This window comes from Rhinatrema bivittatum, chromosome 8, assembly GCF_901001135.1.
Source record: "Rhinatrema bivittatum chromosome 8, aRhiBiv1.1, whole genome shotgun sequence".
NCBI classification, from domain to species: domain Eukaryota; kingdom Metazoa; phylum Chordata; class Amphibia; order Gymnophiona; family Rhinatrematidae; genus Rhinatrema; species Rhinatrema bivittatum.
Genome location: NC_042622.1, coordinates 228182703 through 228202015, shown reverse-complemented (window position 1 = coordinate 228202015; position 19313 = coordinate 228182703). Strand labels below are relative to the sequence as shown.

General features: G+C 44.5%; 1 protein-coding gene across 4 annotated transcripts in view; it reads right to left on the bottom strand.

Moving 5' to 3' along the window:
• Positions 1–19313, bottom strand: part of LOC115097807 (semaphorin-4D-like) — a 197562-nt gene that overhangs the window by 37960 nt on the left and 140289 nt on the right. For all 4 annotated transcript variants that reach the window (XM_029613886.1, XM_029613887.1, XM_029613889.1 and 1 more), the window contains 3 exons: positions 15199–15374; positions 14684–14840; positions 13953–14175 (listed from right to left, as the gene is read on the bottom strand). In XM_029613886.1, the coding sequence (XP_029469746.1) occupies positions 13953–14175; positions 14684–14840; positions 15199–15374 (556 nt within the window). The remainder of the gene's footprint in view (positions 1–13952; positions 14176–14683; positions 14841–15198; positions 15375–19313) is intronic.

Genomic DNA, 19313 nt, shown 5'->3' with positions numbered 1-19313 from the left:
TAAGGGCCAAGATACTTGAAATTGGACACTGGAAGCCGTCGCAGCCTTCTACCGCCTCAAAGAAGACTTCCAGGCGGGGTCTTGTCTACATCACCCAGACCCGAACTGGCCTTTTCAAGTGGAAGTGGACGCCTCCGCTACTGGAGCTGGAGCGGTCCTGAGCCAACGCACTGCTTCCGGTGCTACAGTCCCATGTTCATTCTACTCCCGTAAGTTCTCATCTGCAGAACAGAACTACAGTATTGGAGATCGTGAGTTACTTGCTATAAAATTAGCCCATGAAGAATGGGCACCCGTGGCTAGAGGGTGCGCAACATAAGTTCATTGTGTTCACTGACCATAAGAACGTGGAACATTTGAGTCATGCCCAGCATCTCAACGCCCGTCAGGCCCGATGGGCCCTGTTCTTTACCAGGTTCAAATGTGAGCTTCATTACCGTCCAGCCAATAAAAACCTCCGGGAAGATGCCCTATCATGCTCTTTCGAGCCTGAAGACACTCCAGAAGAACCCAACCATATAATAGACCCAGCTTGTATTTGTCTGTCTGCTACTCACCCAGTTCCTGCTGGGAAGACTCTCATGCCCTGACGACTCCGAGAAAGAGTGTTAGCGGCGTCGGCCGCGGCAGGCCGCGACCAGGACCGAGTGTCATGGCCGACGGCCGCGGTCGGCCGCAGTAGCTAGTCAGGCCGACGTCCGCCTCCTCACTCACCCGGTTCGCCGGGTTGTGAAAGCTGCCCGCAAGTTGCTGGCAGTCTTCTTTCTCTTCTGCCTCTTCTTCCTCCGGCCCGCTGCTAAGGGGGTTGGCAGCATGGCTCCGCGGGACTCTGGCTCCTCCCCCTTTTTCCCATAGGGCCGCGCGCGCGGCTGAAGAGGATTCTTAAAGGGGCCATGACAGGAAGTGTCATGGCTCCCTCTGAGGCTCCTCCCTCGGTTTCCTGTATTTAAGGCAAAGGCTGAGCATTCAGTCCTTGCCTTGGTATTGAGGTCTTGCTTGGTTCCTGCGTTCCTGGTATCCTGGTTCTTCGTCCCGCTTCTGCTCTGCCTTCCCTGCTGATTGATTCTTCTGGTCTCCGACCCCGGATTGGATTTGGACCACGCTTTGGACTCTGACCTTCGGATTGGATTTGGATCACGCTTTGGACTCTGACTTCGGATTGGCTTTGGACCACGCTCTGGACACCGACCCTTGGACCGGCTTTGGACCTCGCTCTGGATTTCAACCCCTGGACTGGCTGCGGACTATTTTTGGTTGCTGACGCTGGGACCGGCTTTCTGGATTTCTTCTTACTCCCTACAGAGATCATTTACGACCTGCTGGAGGCGCCAGCCGTCTGGAAACCACGACCTGCAGGAGGCGCCTGCATCCAGACCATCTTCTGTCTTCAGGGAGTCGCCTAAGTCCCAGTGGCCATGGCCCTACGGGCTCCTCCTGGGGGGCTCACATGCTTCCAGGGTGAAGATCGGTCCACGTCCTCAACAGGCCTCGCCATCTGACGGTAGGAGCCGTCGAGGAGTCCCGTCCTTAACGGCCGTACTGACTCTACCGCAGAACAAGGGTCCACGCTCCAGGTTCTAACAAGAGTCCTCCGCTGGGCGCATGATTCTAAGTTTGCTGGTCACCCAGGGTGAGCACGAACCTTGGCACTGCTCCAGCGCTTCTTCTGGTGGCCTACTATGGTCTCTGACACTAAAGCATATGTTGAATCCTGTAACACTTATGCACAGCAAAAAGCCCTGGTCGGTCGACCTTGGGGTCTCCTGCAACCACCTCCAGCTCCCGGGAAACCATGGACCCATCTGTCTACGGACTTCATCGTGGATTTGCCTCCATCAAAGGGTCATACCGTGATATGGGTGACCATAGATCGATTTTCAAAAATGGCCCATTTTGTCCCTCTACCATGCCTACCATCTGCTCCAGAACTGGCACGCCTGTTTTTCCGCCACATCTTCAGATTGCATGGCCTACCCAAGGACATTGTCTCTGATAGAGGTCCACAGTTCGCTCCAAGAAATTGGCGAACTCTTTGCCAAAAATTCGGTGTTAATATCAGTTTAACAACTGCTTATCACCCCCAAGCCAACGGACAAGCCGAGGGAATAAATCACTCTTTGAAAGCCTTCCTGCACGCTTATATCAACGACCGCCAAGATAATTGGTCTGACCTTCTCCCTTGGGCGGAGTTTTCTCACATTGCCACTGCTACAGGCACGTCTCTGTTCTCCATCATCTATGGAAAGCAACCACGACCACCGCTGCCCATACCTTTGTCAGTACTGTCCCCTGTGGCACAGGCTATTGCGGATGCCCTTAAGACTTTATGGGAACAGACGAATCTTCGCTTATGTCAAGCCGCTTCCCGGGCCAAGAGAACTGCTGACAGTCACCGAAGCTCAGCTCCTGAATTCCTTCCTGGCCAGAAAGTCTGGTTAAGCACTCGGTATATCTGACTCAGAATACCTTCTCAAAGATTCGCTCAAGGTATATTGGACCTTTTACGGTCACCCAACGCATTGGATCAGTTACATACCAGCTTCGGCTGCCTAATACGCTGGGAATACGTAATACGTTTCACGTACCTCTTTTAAAACCTGAGGTCTTATCCTAGCCTGCCCGAAAGGCTCCTGAACTACCTCCACTCATAGCTGAAACGGATACGACGTACAAGGTACATGAAGTCCTCGACATCCGCCGTAGGGGCCACTGGTGGAAATACCTTTCTTGGGAGGGTTATGGACCCGAAGAAAATTCTTGGGAACCAGCTCAGAACATCTTGGACAAAACCCTCCTCTTGAACTTTCATCGTGCCCATCCAGGCAAACCCCGACTTCCAAGAGGGGGGTGTAAAGGGGGAGTACTATTATGCGTGCTGTCCACGGCAGACCTGCGGCACGGCCCTCTCACCTTTCTACAGTGACTCCAGCCTCTGGTTCCTCCTCGCTGGTGGCGATGGGCTGTCAGCTCCTTCCTCGGGCCTCCCCCAGTGCCTCTGGCTCGGCCACAGTCCCCGGCGTTCCTGGACCTGCTTTCACTTCTCGTCGGGCCTCTCTGAGTGGCCCGCAGAGAAACGCTCCTACTTGCGCTGCGTCCTTCCCTAGGCGCGCACGCACCATTAATTCTTAAGAAGGGACCGCAGTGGAAACCTAGCCATGGCCCCAGATGATGACATCAATCTGACTACAGTATTTAAGCTCAGGCTCCACTCCCTAGCGTTGCCTTTGCAACAGGTCTCCTCACTGGTTGAGTACTCGTTGCCTCCTAGAGATTCGTCTCATCCCTGCGTTCCTGTTCCTAGTTGTTTCTGGTTCCTGTCTCTTCATTTCTACCCTGCTTATGCTTTGGATTGATTACACGGACTTTGACTTTGCTTCGTCTGACTACGCAACTGCCTATCTCCAGACCCAGACCTCTGCTTTGCCTGATTATGCTACTGCCTATCTCCAGACCCAGGCTTCTGCTTCGCCTGACTACGCTACTGCCTATCTCCAGACCCAAGCTTCTGCTTTGCCTGACTATGCTACTACCTATCTCCAGACCCAGACCTCTGCTTCGCCTGACTACGCTACTGCCTATCTCCAGACCCAGACCTTTGCTTCATCAGACTACGCATTGCCTATCTCCAGACCCAGACCTCCACTCTTGACTATCTCCATGATCAGACCTCTGCTTTGCTTGACTACGCTCTTGACTATCTCCGTGATTGGACCTCTGCCTTGACTACGCTCTTGACTATCTCCGTGATCGGACCTCTGCCTTGCTTGACTACGCTCTTGACTATCTCCGTGATCAGACCTCTGCCTTGCTTGACTGCGCTCTTGACTATCTCTGTGACCAGACCTCAGCCTTGCTTGCCACTGCCTTCGGATTGCCGCCAGCCCTGATCAAGCCTGCCCTTGGACGCCTCTCCAACTTACTCCCTGGACATGGTTTCTTCAGGCTTCGGCCTACTTTTGCTTGAGTGCCCCCCTCTGCCTTCATTCCATTGGCGCCCGAGTTTCCAGGACATTACCCAGTCGGGAGTAAGACTATACCATCTCTCACCTGCTGTCTCTGGGCTGAACCAAGTCCCACTGCAACTACATACAGAGGCCCACCTAAGTCCTGTCGGTCCCGGCTCCCAAAGGCTCAACCCGCAGGAAACGAGGGCTGGTATAGGTGAAGCTCAAGGGTCCACCTCCGATGCAACAAAATTTTTGGAACTCTGCCTCTATTTGTGCTGGATGAGAGGATATACCCATAGGTTTGGGATTGGTGGAGCAGAAGGTAATGGAATGGTGCCACATTAATGGCACAGACAATCAATGGTGCTGAGAACCACAAATTCATTGGCATGGACAGTACAAAAAAAAAATGGTGCAGGAACATAGACTTTGAAAAAATCCCAAAAGCTCAAGTATACTACAGAATCATCTTCTTCTGTGAGCACCATCTCCTCTGTTGCAACCAGAGGGATTATCTTCAATGGGCAAAAAGAGCCAAATTTTCAGACTGAAATACATTTATGCAAAAGCTCTGGACTGTTAAAAACTTATGTAAAAAAACTACCAGATACTGAACTAGAATTCCAAAGACCTATATCGAAACGTTTAAGAGAAGAATTAAGATTCAAGCTTCTACCATCCTTTTTGTAAGCCCTGAAGGAAGAGACCACAGAAATATCTTCAGAAGAAGACCAGTGATCTCGTTCACTATCATATATTGTATTGAATTCAGAACTTTCTCAGGATTCTGACGATTCTTGGAATATATCTGACTCGCAATCATATCTGTCATCAGAACCAAACAGAGCGTCTAAACCATCAAAGAACATCATCTATTTATTCAGAAGACATCTGAAGCCATACCCTTCAACTTTCAAGAGGAAGAGGAAACAGTTGCTGACTTGCAAGGAATTCTACAATGTTTACAACCACAAAAACCTTTTAAGGTTGTACCTATGTATCAAATTCCACAAAATAAACAACCAAAAATATGGAAAACACCCTACTCCTTCACCGCTGTAACAAAAAATGTGGATAGCAAAAATAGGATCAAAAAATGTCCGGGACATAAAAAAGTCCAACTACCACATGACTCACTCATCATTGAATAAGCAATGAGGAAAGCCAAAAAACCAAGATGTATTCCAACACCCCTCCAGGGAAAGATTATAGAATCCTTGACATACTTGGCAAGAGAGTTTTCTAGGGTGCAACATTACAGTCTAGAATTGATTCCCATCAACTACAATGATCCAATACCTTTTTTAAAAAATTTCAGACTGAAAAAAACAGATAGTTAAAATACCTAAACAAGAGCTGAAATAATTTATATGTCATGAATGACACAGAGAACTTTGCAAGATATATCATACATTCTATATATGATTCATTTGACACATCATCTAAAGTTTCAGCATGAAGAATAGTAGCAAGAAGATAAGCATGACTCTGTGCATCTGGATTCAGAGAAGATGTCCAGAAGACAACTTCTCTGAAGTACTGGCAACAAGTTATTTGGAAATAAAATCAACAAGACTGTGGAGTAAAAAAAAACCAAAAACACCGCACACCAGTCATTGTTTGCGTCTCTAATGGATACTTCTTCACAGAGGAGATATCATGTATAGTCATAGAGAAGGCCTTATTACTACTGTCAAAGAAGAAGATACAACATGTATACATATTATAGACAGCATCCGATAGTTTTACTGCAGTTTCAACAGCCACAGCAGCAACCACAATAAAGAAAGAGGTCGTGTCCAATAGCAAAGGCAAACACAGGAGACTCCTAAAAGACTAGGCACTAATTTTTGACACACAACAACTGTCTACACAGATCCCATTCCCAGATACTCCAATAGGGGGAAGGTTAAGATTCTTGAAAAATCAACAGACTTTCGTCACTTCTGAACATCATAAATCAAGGATATTTCCTCAACTTCGAAAGTTTACCATCTCAAAAACCTCCTTGTTATCAGCTTTATTAAAAAATTAAAACTAAAGCTTTTAAACCAAGAAATACATTCCCTCTTGAAATACAAAGCAATACAACTGTTTCGTAAAGTAAATGAGGAAAATGATTTTTTACAGGTACTTCTTAATTCAGAAAATAAACAAGAGACCTTCATCCCATCTTAGATCTCAAAGACTTAAATACATTTCTAAAAAAAGGAAAAATGCAAGATGACCTCCTTAAGTACAATTCTTTAACATCAATAGATCTCAAAAGACATTTACACACATATTCTGATCAACAGGAAATACCTAAGTTTCACACAATAAGATTGCCATTACCAACACATTTACATTGCACACAGCAAAACCAAAAGGTCTACATGATTGGAAATGTGTGCCTTTTTCTAGTCCATATAGTTAAATGCATGCAGGGGTAAATGTACCTCACTTTGGCAATAGATATATTTATCATACCAATTCGGGGCTTAAAGCTTTTTCAATTTTGATTTTTTAGACGCTACTTTCCTTTTTTTTGAAGACTCAGTATCTTGAGCCTTCAAATTTGATTCTACCAATCAAAAATTACTTAAAGGAAATTCTAATCTGACGTTGTCATCACTAACCTGAGAATCTCTATCATATAAGGAAGCCATCTGAAGTCTTAGATTCATCCGTCTGTATTTTCTCACTCTTGGCGACATGCATAACTCTGTATCATGATAATTGCCCAGACATAATAGGCATAGTTCATGATGTTTTTCTGAAGCCATTTTGTGACCACAACTGACGCATTTTTTAAATGGCACGTTACCTATTTTAGATGTCTTTCCTGATTTTTTTCTCCTAAATACCTTTAGGGGTAGATTTTAAGAACTGCGCACGGGCGTACATGTGCACGCGCTACCTGGTGCGCACACATGTATGCCGATTTTATAACATGTGCACGCCAAGCATGGGGGTGCACAATTGTGCACGCCGAGTTACGCTGCCTTCCCCCGTTCCCCCTAACCTAAGCTTCCATCCCTTCCCCTAACCTTTCTCCCCCCCAGCCCTACTCTAACCCCCCCAAATTCTTATCATACCTTTTGTGCCTGCCTGGAGGCACACGATCTTCCGACACAGCGGCAAATGGCTGCTGTGTCGGAGGCCTCTGGCCCTGCCCCCACCCCGCTCCTTTAGTAAAGCTCCGGGACTTAGATCCGTCCCGGGGCTGTACGCGCGTTGCTGAGCCTTTATAAAATAGGCCCGGCGCACGTAAGGCGATTTACGCGTGTAGAGCTTTTAAAATCCGGGCCTTAATTTACTGAAGGGAGGATAATGAACAAAATGAATTAAATGACCCAATGAGATTACAAAAAAACAAAGAAAAATACCAAAAAGAAAAAGAAGGAAAAGGAAAAAGAGAGCTAGATTATTTTCACATCTAAATTGAGGAGATGGAAATAACTGAAAGGAGATTCATAGACAATACACCCCCAAACCCCCCCTTCCCAACCCAACAAGATGCAAATAAAACATATAGCGTAAACACAGAGAGCAGGCTGGTGGAGTCTTCTCAGCCTCCCTCACTAGAAAAGCTCCCCTAAGTCCCTCCCCCTCCCCCCAAGGCCTAACGGGGTATCATAACAATAAGAATACAAATTATGAAGTATGAGGCAGGGAAAAGTCATTGAAGATTAACTGTGATTGTATATAAGCATTCCAGGTGAGGAGGAAGGGCCTGGATTTGTGGGCTATGTCTATCCGTTCTGCCAGTTTTGCATTCAAGCATAAGAGGTGGATTTGATTATTCCAATATGTCAAATTTGGCAAATCTGTTCCCACACAATAGTGAGGGACAGATTTCTTAGCTAGCAATAAAGCCTTCCGGATCCATAACCTCCTAAATCTCTACCCCAGAGCCACACCACGCAGTTGACCGAAAAGGAGTATGTGGGTCTGGAGAGGTAGCTGTATCCCAGTTACTTGAGAGATACAGGTAACCACCATTTTCCAAAAAGCCTGAATTTTTGGGCAGCCCCAGGATTTATGACCCAAGGTGCCTGGAGATAGGGTGCACTTCTCACAGACAGGTGAGGAGGTGAGTTTAAGATGTTGAGCTCGCACTTGGGAATAATAATAGTGCATAAGAAATTTATACTGGGTTTCCCTAAGATCTTGACCTCTCACAAGTGTGGTGATATGCTTAAAACAAACGGCATATTGTGCTACATTCATGTCCAGCTGGAGTTCACCTTTCCACTGTGTCAGTAGACCATCAAAGTTCAATGTGAGTTTCAAGTCCAGAAGGAGCTTGTAGTAGTAAGAAATGAAGTGGGGAAAGGGATCATCCATATCTAGTATATCGGAAAGGAGTTCTCACTTGGCACTATTCCAATCCTGGACCTTGAGGGACTGAATATAGCTCCGGGCCTGGAGGTAAGCAAACATATGGCCCGTAGGTAAGTCAAACTCTTCATAGTGGTTAGGAAAAGTTTTAAAACAACCTCCTCGGAAATAAATTGTCCCACCCATTTCAACCCCTGTGCGACTTACCGAGAAAAAATGCCGCCAGGACGTCCTGGTGTAAAATTAGGGTTACCGCATAGTGGGAAGAATTGAGAGACCATTCAGTCCAGAGTAAGGGCTTTACAGAAGTACCTCCATGAATGTAGCAAAGGAAAATATAACAGGCCCTTTAATAAGAGAGGTGGGGCCATCTGCAGAGGGGCATGTAAAAAATACTGGAGTGAGCCCGGGTGGCAAAAGTGTCTGTTAAAAATCAAGAGGAGTGAAAAAAATACTATTCCAACAACCAGTCGGCTACATGGCATAAGTTAGACGCTACACTGTATAGTTTCAAATCTGCAAGGCTGAGTCCGTCTCCCTCTTTCTTTCGATGAATAGCCAGCCAGGATAGCCGAGGTCTTTTATGTTTCCAAATAAAGCGGCGCAAGAGACAATCCACGCCTGCTAGCTCCTGATTGGTAAACAGACAGGGTAGAGTTTGAAATAAGTAGAGTTACTTGGGCAAATGAATCATTTGGATAAGATTGACCCGACCAGATAGAAAAAGCGGGAAATCATGCCAAAGCGCAAGTGTCTGTTTGGTCACAAAGAGTAAGCGAGTAAAATTGAGTCTTCCCGAGTTGAGTCAAATCCGTAGCTAGCGTAATGCCAAGGAAATAAAAAGACCCAGAAACCCATTTCATCGGAAAAGCCCCAGCCCAAGTTTGCCTGACGGCTGGGTCTACCAGCAAGGCTTCACATTTGTCAAGGTTTAATTTAAAGTCAGTCACGTGCCCGTATTCCGCTACATCGGAGAGGAGAGCCGGTATGGATTTTTGTGGGTCCACGACATGGAGCAGGATATCGTCCGTGAAAACAGAGAGTTTAAAAGTAGTGCTCAAGTGTCTATCAATAGGAACATCCACTATGTTCCGGTTTGCCCGAAGCCAACATAAAAATGTTCTAGAACTAAAATAAATAACAAAGGTGATAATGAGCAAGCTTGACGAGTACCCCTCCCTAGTGGAAAATCACTGGATTTACAACCATTAGCATAGATAAAAGCTCGGGGTTCTTGATAGAGGACTTTTTTGGCATCCAGGCTTAAAAGAAGGGAGGGCAGGCGAGCATTTTGGCTATGGATTAGAGACACAAGTAACCGTATTGCAACCAGGAACATTGGCAAGTTAAATGTAAAACATTGATAAGACAGGCTAAGAGAGAATTTGAAAAGAAGTTGGCAGTAGAGGCAAAAACTCACAGTAAAAACTTTTTAAAATATATCCGAAGCAGAAAGCCTGTGAGGGAGTCAGTTGGACCGTTAGATGATCGAGGGGTTAAAGGGGCACTTACAGAAGATAAGGCCATCGCAGAAAGATTAAATTATTTCTTTGCTTCGGTGTTTACTGAAGAGGATGTTAGGGAGGTACCCGTAATGGAGAAGGTTTTCATGGGTAATGATTCAGATGGACTGAATCAAATCACGGTGAACCTAGAAGATGTGGTAGGCCTGATTGACAAACTGAAGAGTAGTAAATCACCTGGACCGGATGGTATACACCCCAGAGTTCTGAAGGAACTAAAAAATGAAATTTCAGACCTATTAGTAAAAATTTGTAACCTATCATTAAAATCATCCATTGTACCTGAAGACTTGAGGATAGCTAATGTAACCCCAATATTTAAAAAGGGCTCCAGGGGTGATCCGGGAAACTACAGACCGGTTAGCCTGACTTCAGTGCCAGGAAAAATAGTGGAAAGTGTTCTAAACATCAAAATCACAGAACATATAGAAAGACATGATTTAATGGAACAAAGTCAGCATGGCTTTACCCAGGGCAAGTCTTGCCTCACAAATCTGCTTCACTTTTTTGAAGGAGTTAATAAACATGTGGATAAAGGTGAACCAGTAGATGTAGCATACTTGGATTTTCAGAAGGCGTTTGACAAAGTTCCTCATGAGAGGCTTCTAGGAAAAGTAAAAAGTCATGGGATAGGTGGCGATATCCTTTCGTGGATTGCAAACTGGCTAAAAGACAGGAAACAGAGAGTAGGATTAAATGGACAATTTTTTCAGTGGAAGGGAGTGGACAGTGGAGTGCCTCAGGGATCTGTATTGGGACCCTTACTTTTCAATATATTTATAAATGATCTGGAAAGAAATACTAGTGAGATAATCAAATTTGCAGATAACACAAATTTGTTCAGAGTAGTTAAATCTCAAGCAGATTGTGATAAATTGCAGGAAGACCTTGTGACACTGGAAAATTGGGCATCCAAATGGCAGATGAAATTTAATGTGGATAAGTGCAAGGTGATGCATATAGGGAAAAATAACCCATACTATAATTACACAATGTTGGTTTCCATATTAAGTGCTACAACCCAAGAAAGAGATCTAGGCGTCATAGTGGATAACACATTGAAATCGTCGGTTCAGTGTGCTGCGGCAGTCAAAAAAGCAAACAGAAGGTTGGGAATTATTAGAAAGAGAATGGTGAATAAAACGGAAAATGTCATAATGCCTCTGTATCGCTCCATGGTGAGACCGCACCTTGAATACTGTGTACAATTCTGGTCGCCGCATCTCAAAAAAGATATAATTGCAATGGAGAAGGTACAGAGAAGGGCTACCAAAATGATAAGGGGAATGGAACAGCTTCCCTATGAGGAAAGACTAAAGAGGTTAGGACTTTTCAGCTTGGAGAAGAGACGGCTGAGGGGGGATATGATAGAGATGTTTAAAATCATGAGAGGTCTAGAACGGGTAGTTGTGAATCGGTTATTTACTTTTTCGGATAGTAGAAAGACTAGGGGGCACTCCATGAAGTTAGCATGGGGCACTTTTAAAACTAATCGGAGAAAGTTCTTTTTTACTCAACGCACAATTAAACTCTGGAATTTGTTGCCAGAGGATGTGGTTAGTGCAGTTAATATAGCTGTGTTTAAAAAAGGTTTGGATACGTTCTTGGAGGAGAAGTCCATTACCTGCTATTAAGTTCACTTAGAGAATAGCCACTGCCATTAGCAATGGTAACATGGAATAGACTTAGTTTTTGGGTACTTGCCAGGTTCTTATGGCCTGGATTGGCCACTGCTGGAAACAGGATGCTGGGCTTGATGGACCCTTGGTCTGACCCAGTATGGCATTTTCTTATGTTCTCTTTTTCACGGTGGGCCAGATTAGCTAATGTCCAACCCAACTTATTGCCATACAGGAAAAATGCCCCTTATAATACATCAGCCCCTTCTTTGCTCGTTGATGCAATAAAGTATTTAAGGTGGCTTAGAAGTCAAAACATTGTTGCCACAAAGCGGCTGTGGGGTGAGCATCATACCGCCACTTAGCAGCATATAATCGGTTTTTCAAGGGCTAGTATTTCTATTGTCAGAGATCGAGTTCTAGATGCCACATAGGAGATAATGTCCCCCCTCAACACCGCTTTTGCAGTCTCCCAAAACAAAACAGGTGAGTCAACGTGTGCGGAGTTAAAGGAGACATAATCCTGCCATTTCTTTTTCAGATAGGCGCGAAACTGCTGATCCTTATACAGAAATTTCAGGAAACGGCAATGGTAATGAGAGGAGTTCAGGCCCAAAGCCCTCCATGTCCAACCAAACTGGTGCATGGTCAGAGATACCCATTGGCCCAATATGGATGTCCTGTATTTTGTAAAAAGTCCCCCTATCTACTAATAAATAGTCAAGGCGGGACTGGGTGGCTTGGGCTCGACAAATATGAGTAAATTCCTTGTCAAGGGGGTGTAGCGCTCGCCAGCTATCTATAAGATCCAGGGCAGAGCATAAATAGGGCAATCGACCTATCAAGACTAGTGTCCATTACACAATTAAAGTCATCCCCCAAAATCAGGGGAGCATGCAAGAGCGGCACCACTAGTTGGACTAGCTTTTGAAAAAATGCATGGGAATAGTGGTTCGGTGCATAAACATTACAGAGCATCACTGGTTTCCTGCATAGGATCCCTTTTACTAACACTTATTGACCGTCCGGGTCAACAGTTATACACGTGTCTCGAAAAGGAACAAATGTCCCTATTTAAATTGCCACACCCGCTTTCCCATTGGTCCCTTCAGCGACCGAGAGACATTGTGCTGTGCTTTCACAGCTTGACTCTGAAAGAACAACTGTATGCAATAGCTAGAAGGCAGAAGGAACTTAAATGGCACAACCATACAATATCTGTCTTTCAAGATCTTGCCCCAGTAACGCTGAAGAAGAGATACCACTTACGGGATGTTACCTCTAATCTGAGGGCCAATAACATCAGATACCACTGGACCTACCCATTTGGACTGTCCTTTCAGATTCAAGGAACTACGTACAGCGTTAAAACCATGGCGGAGGAATATGAGGCCTTCACTAAAGCTCAACTGCCAACTTCTTTTCAAGCTCCCAAAATGGCGTCGGCCAACCTGAAGCATGACGCAGCACCGCGCTGGCACAGGGCAGACAAAGGGGGAAAGAGACTTCGGCGGCAATCAGATAACCACCGCTCCACGCTGAATGACCAAGGTTGAAGTACTGAGCTGTGCTGGATGGACTCGCATTCTTTCTACAAGTCACTTGGCAAGAAACTGGTAGCGGCTATGGGACATTACATACTTTAAGGACGGTTTGTCTAACAATATATTATACTCCTCTTTGGGTCTCAGATGGGGTATTGTCTCTTGCAATTTATTATCAGGGTGGGTTATATGTTAGCCTTGATATATGTATACTTTCACTATATGGGCTGGGGAAGGGGATGATCCTTTGGCACCGGATACATGCGACCTCCTCGTGTGAAGTATCCTGCTGAATGTTAGAGGGATACTTTAGGACCTATGGTGATTGCTCCGGGACACATAGAATTTTACACATGGGTTGGAAGGGGTTGAGATTTCACTGGGGAAGTGGGGTATGCTTCGGGCAACTGGCGGTAAGGCATTTACATAGAGCACATATTAAGAAACGAGAATCTAATATTGTGCCATTGCAATTTTTTCTTGTATATGGGATAAATGGCGACTAGGGTAATCTCGCTTAATGTCAAGGGGTTGAACACGCCCAGGAAGCGCTTGCTTCTCAAAAGAGAGCTGCAGCGACAAAAAGCAGACATTGCGTTCATTCAGGAAACGCATGTCCGTAAACATCAGGAACGTCTCCTGGTGTTTCCCCAATATTCCACCCAATATTGGGCGGCTAGTACAAAATAGCTGATGAAAAGAAGAACATCCAAAAATTAAAAATGCAAATTTTCAAAACACCAATAGAATATTTCAGTACAGCAGGCACATCAAATAACACCCTTGTGTATTTTAAGTCCGCAAGGTATGCACATACTGCCGAAATGAATGTACGTATGACCTATTGAATAGACATCCCGATCGCCTACTTCATCTAGTGCTTCCACTGGCCCTGATGCCATCACAGAAAAAGATGTGCTCTCTATCTGCTGGTAGGAAGGAACAACCCATTAGTCTGGACTGGTGTAGCAGTAAAACCCTTGGCCCTGTGCTCACCAGTTCCTAAAAACATGACATCGTAGGTGCGATTGTCTATGCCGATGACTCTGTCCACGACGATACGGGTATAGTTGGAGCCTCTTCGCAGTAAGACGGGTCTGTTGCCAATGGGATTGATGCTATCATCCATGAGAGGGTGGTCCTTTACAAACTGCAGGGTCTTATCGGGCAAGTCCAGAGAACTGCGGTAGCCATTCCGTTGGGCAACTTTGTTGATGCACTAGGGACATAATAATGTCAATCAAATCACTTCAAATTCTAAAATCATGGCAAGGATTTTGGCCCATCCGTTCCCCTTCCTCTGAGCTATAATCAATAGTTCTTAATATGTGTGTTTTCAAGTGAAAGTAAATGGAGTAAATGGGGAAAACATGAATATGGCAGCTGTGGACACAATGTTATCTTGTGGCAGCTGTAATTACCAAAAGGGGCAACACAACCATAACCAGTGGCTGGTAGAAAATTATATAAGCAGCCCAAAGGAAAAGAAATAAAACTACTTTTCTGCTGTCAATAGTGGACTAGAAATGGCACTGCCACAAGCAAACTGAACTCAGATATTTGGTCCAAATGAAATGCCCAGCCCTAAAAGTGGTTCCCTGTGAGAGCCAGTGATGCAGTACTAAGCTATATATAAGAGAATCTGTACACAAGTAGAAATTAATTCTTTAAAAGCTAGCCTGCTGGCTTTTGTTTAGTGGAAGGGAAATGAAAAGCTGGGTATTTACAGCTCCGGGGCGTGGGGATGGTATCTCGCCACTGTACATCACCCACTTCACGTGGGAGTGCTCCACTGTCACAGGCCCCTTGTACTTCCCTCGAGAGAACACTTCTTGAACTCTTTCCATGCTGAATGTGCAGACAGCAGAGATGTCCAGCTTTCCCCTGGGAAAGGGGAATAAAAAAGTGTCATCAGAAATTACCCTTGTACCTCAAGTGCAGATTTATTCAACACAGCTGAACTTTTTCCACATCCTGCCTGGCTGCATCACATGATATATAATAAAAATTATCAAAATACGGAATAACAGTGAACAAAATTCAAGTGAAATAAGCCCTGCCCTCAAATGAGTGTTCAGTGCCCACTCAAAGAAGAAACAAGGTTCATATTCAAAAGCCATTTAGATGGATAACTCAAAAGTTATTCAGCTACTTATTTGTCTAAATTATAGCTGGATAAGTAATTTTTAAAGCCGCTTCCTTCACTTAGTAACGAGCTAGATGTGGTCATGCACCGCCTTACCACTGCTGTGTGAACACCCCGTAGAAAACTGTATCCCTCCAGTCCTCCATCTTGAGCAAAAACACATCCTGAACGACATTAAAAAGGAAGTTTGCTTCCGGAACAGAGCAGATGAGGGTGGCTTTCAGAAACGAGGTCCACTTCTTTTGCAAGATGCGTCTTCCTCCAAGGTCACCCTGTAAATAAAGTCAGAAGCATGTTTTGATTTTTCACAGGAACTGTACTCAGCATAATCAAACCAACACAAAAATCATCCAAAGATGTTGTAGTTCTTGAACCTTGGAAACCATCTAACTCCCTTCTTCAGATATCAATTTTTATGTTTACGTAAATCTGTTTTATTGATTATCCAATACAAACTTTCAAACACAGCAGAAAACAACAATTTGGGACACTGGGTGACACTGCCCAGTGCCCCAACAATACCAAAACCTCAACTGCTCATTTATCTAACCCTCCCCCCCCCCCCCAGAAGGCTACTAAAATGTCCTCAAGTGAGTTCCAAAGATGCAGTCCCAAAAACGTAATTCAGGAGTAAACTCCGCACCTTGTGAGGAAGTGAGTGAATGTAGGGGGTCCCAGATCTGAAGAAAGATTTTAGTCTTCTTTGTAATGTCCACTTGTTCAACAAACTTCTCAAAAAGACACATTTTGTGAATTAAGTTCCGCCATTGTGGCAACGTGGGAGGATCAGCCTTCACCCAGTTTTGCAATATAACCTTTTTCCCATATAAAAGCACTTTATGAATCCACAATCTTACATAGGGTTTCCCCACTGCTACCCCAGACAGAAAATCAAACACCACCACCTTCGGGCAAAGAGGCAGTTTGGTTTTCGTTACAGTATATATGTAATGCACTATTTCGCTTCAAAATGCAGCAACGCAGGGACAGGACCAAAAGCAATGACCCAAAGTGCCCTCAGCTTGGTTACACTTACACTGTGCTAATTTCTGCGAAAAGTAAAACAGTGTCAGAAATTTATATTGGGTTTCCCTCAAATCCATCCTGCTAGTGATAAAGCAAAGTCTGCAGAAACACTTGGTGTAGTGATCCCCAGTGGTTAGAATCCCTAATTCACCAGCCCACGCCTGCATTGATGATTCATGAGTGTTCTTGGTCCTATGTCCCCAAATCTGTTTGCACAAAAAAGAAATGGTAAGACGAGCTGGGTCCCCCAAATCAAATAAGTCCAATAAAAATACCCTGTTGAGTGGGACCAGTCTCGGACCCCCAAGAGTGTATATAGTGACGGACCTGTAAGTATTGAAAGCAATGTTTACTATCTAAAGAGAATTCTGCCTGCAAGGTGGGAAAAGATTTCACCTGCCCCTCATCATCTAACAAATGCACAATCAGTTGAACACCTAAAGAAACCCAAGATAAGAATACTCGAGAATGAAGGTCAGGTGGAAATTGAGTGTTCCCAATGAGAGGTAAAAACTGTGAAATAGAAGGCCGAAGCTGTAGAGAAAAACATAATTGATGCCAAGCATGCAGAAGAGGGGTGACCAAGACACTACATCTCAAAAGATCAGGGAAGGTCTGTAGAGCTGAGTGTAGCCTGCTCCTGGACTAAGGGACCCTAAATAACTACGTTCCATGGATAAGGGAACATAATAGTTGATATCCAATAATCCGCCACTAGGCGTAGATTGGAGGCAAAATTACAAGATTTAATGTCGGTAAGCCCTATCCCACCAGTATCCCACTTGCTCTTCAATTTTGTAAGGGCGAGGCGAGGTTTCCTCCCCTTCCAAAGAAAAGTCCTAAGCACCCTATGAAAGAGCCGTAGGTCTCTGGCCAGTAATGTACAAGGAAAAGTTTGGAAAAATAAAGCCACTTAGGTAGTATAAACATTTGAAAAAGAACTACTCTACCAGCAAGGGATAAGAGAAACTCTTGCCAGTACCGCAAAAGGGAGCTCATAGTATGAAGCAATTTGTTAAAGTTAGTCTGATAAATGCAAGTCAGGTTGGTGTGCAGGAGGATCCCCTAGTGCCTGAAACCCAGCACATAGGGAAATCCATTCCCCAGAGTTGTTGGGTGGCCAAGGAAAGGGGCAGTGCCTCTGATTTGTCTAGATTTAACTTCAGCCCAGCTAGTTAGCCATAACAAGAAATTTCCTTAAGCAATTCTGTAAGGGAATGCATGGGATCTGTTAAATGTAAAAATATATCATCAGCAAAAGCTGATAATTTAAATTCTGAGGCTAAGCACCTTCCCTCCCCTATGACAACTCCTCGAATGACAATATTACTGCGTAGGTCACATAATAAGGGCTCCAAGGCTATTATAAAAAGTAAAGAGGACAGGGGGCAGCCCTGCTGTGTCCTGCGGGCCAAGAAAATGTCTTCAGAGAGATAACAATTCACATAAAGGGCTACTATAGGCTTATTGTATAATGTATGAATAGGGTTGGCAAAGAAACCTTCTATAACCATAGGCCTATAAAGTGTGAAATAAAAAGGGCCATTCTAGCCTATCAAAGGCCTTCTCCGCCTCCAAACTGAGCAGTAGAGATTGCATCCGATAGCGATGGCTCCACTCCATAGATGCCAGAAGCCTACAAACATTAGTTTTACTATAGCGTCCAGGGACAAACCCTACCTGATCTGACCCAATAAGGGTAGGAATAATCTTGGCCAGTTGGGTAGCTAGGATCTTGGCCAGGAGTTTAACATCAAAATTTAGGAGAGAGACTGGGCGATAAGAACTGGGGAGCTGCAGATCTCTGCCCTCCTTAGATAATACTGTGATGATGGCCTTTTTTGGTGCTAATTTATTTATTTATTTATTTTGAACTTTTATATACCGACATTCATGTTCCCGATTCAGTTAAGGTTTTGAACATTTCCCCAGTGGTAAGGCTATCTGTGAAGCCAGGAGTTTATAAAATTCTGAGGGAAAGCCATCTGGTCCTGGTGCCTTGGATAATTTAGTGGATTTAATGGCATCAATGATTTCTTGTAGCTGTATAGATTGACTCAGTTGAGCCAATTGTTCAGCAGATACTTTAGGGAGAGGGACAGACTGCAGATAGGCCTGGATCAGTTGCTCCTCTACCGGTTGTGCCGTCTATAAGGTTTGATAATAGTCTCTAAAAATATGACATATTGCTTTGTCAGAAGTAGCCAACACCCACTTAGCATCCTTAATACTTGGAATTAATTTAGTTCCTGTCCATCTTTTCACCAGATTTACCAAGGGCTTCCCTATCTTATTACCAAATTGATAGAGCTTAAATTTATAGTACATGGTTCCCTTCTTTGCCCGCTGGTGCAAGAAAGTATTTAACGAGTCTCAGGCCGATGAGAAAGCGATTGTGTGCGCTGGGGTGGGGTCTGTTTCCATTGCTCGCGTCAAAGTGGAAAGTTGTTTTTCAAGGGCGAGTATCGACAGAGTTAAAGCTCTCTTACGAGTCTCAACATACGAGATAATAACCCCACGTAGAACGACCTTAGAACTCCCAAAACAAAATGGGGGAGTCCTGGTGGGATGCATTAGCCTCCAAAAATAGTTCCCATTGTTTGGTAAGAGAAGCACGAAACCCCAAATTGGAATAGAGATATTTGGGAAACCGCCAAAAGCGATCACCGTCTACAGATCTGAGGCCCAGGACATAGGAGCGTGATCAGAAATAATAAGGGGACCAATTTGTGCGTCCTGGACCTGAGCAACTAAACTCTCACTAATCAGAAGGTAATCAATAAGGGAACTTGAATGGTGTGCCCGTGAGACGTGTGTATATTCCTGGTCCCTTGAGTGTAATACTCGCCAGTTATCAACGAGCTCCAGAGTTTTACAGAGGAAGTCAATACCTCTAACCAGACTTAATTGCGGGTCCACCACTAACAGAGGAGCGGACAAGATGTCTATCGTGGACATAATTAAAGTCACCACCTACAATCAAGGGTGTGTCAGTATACAACAACAATAAGGTGGCAAGGCGCACAAAGAAAGCATGATCATAAGTGTTCGGGGCATATATATTGCAAAACACTATAGGGTGTCCAAAAACTGTACCTTCCACTATTAATTAGCGCCCTGCAGGATCTGAAATCACCTTAGACTCACAAAAGGGGACTTGTTTTCCAACTAATAATGCAACCCCT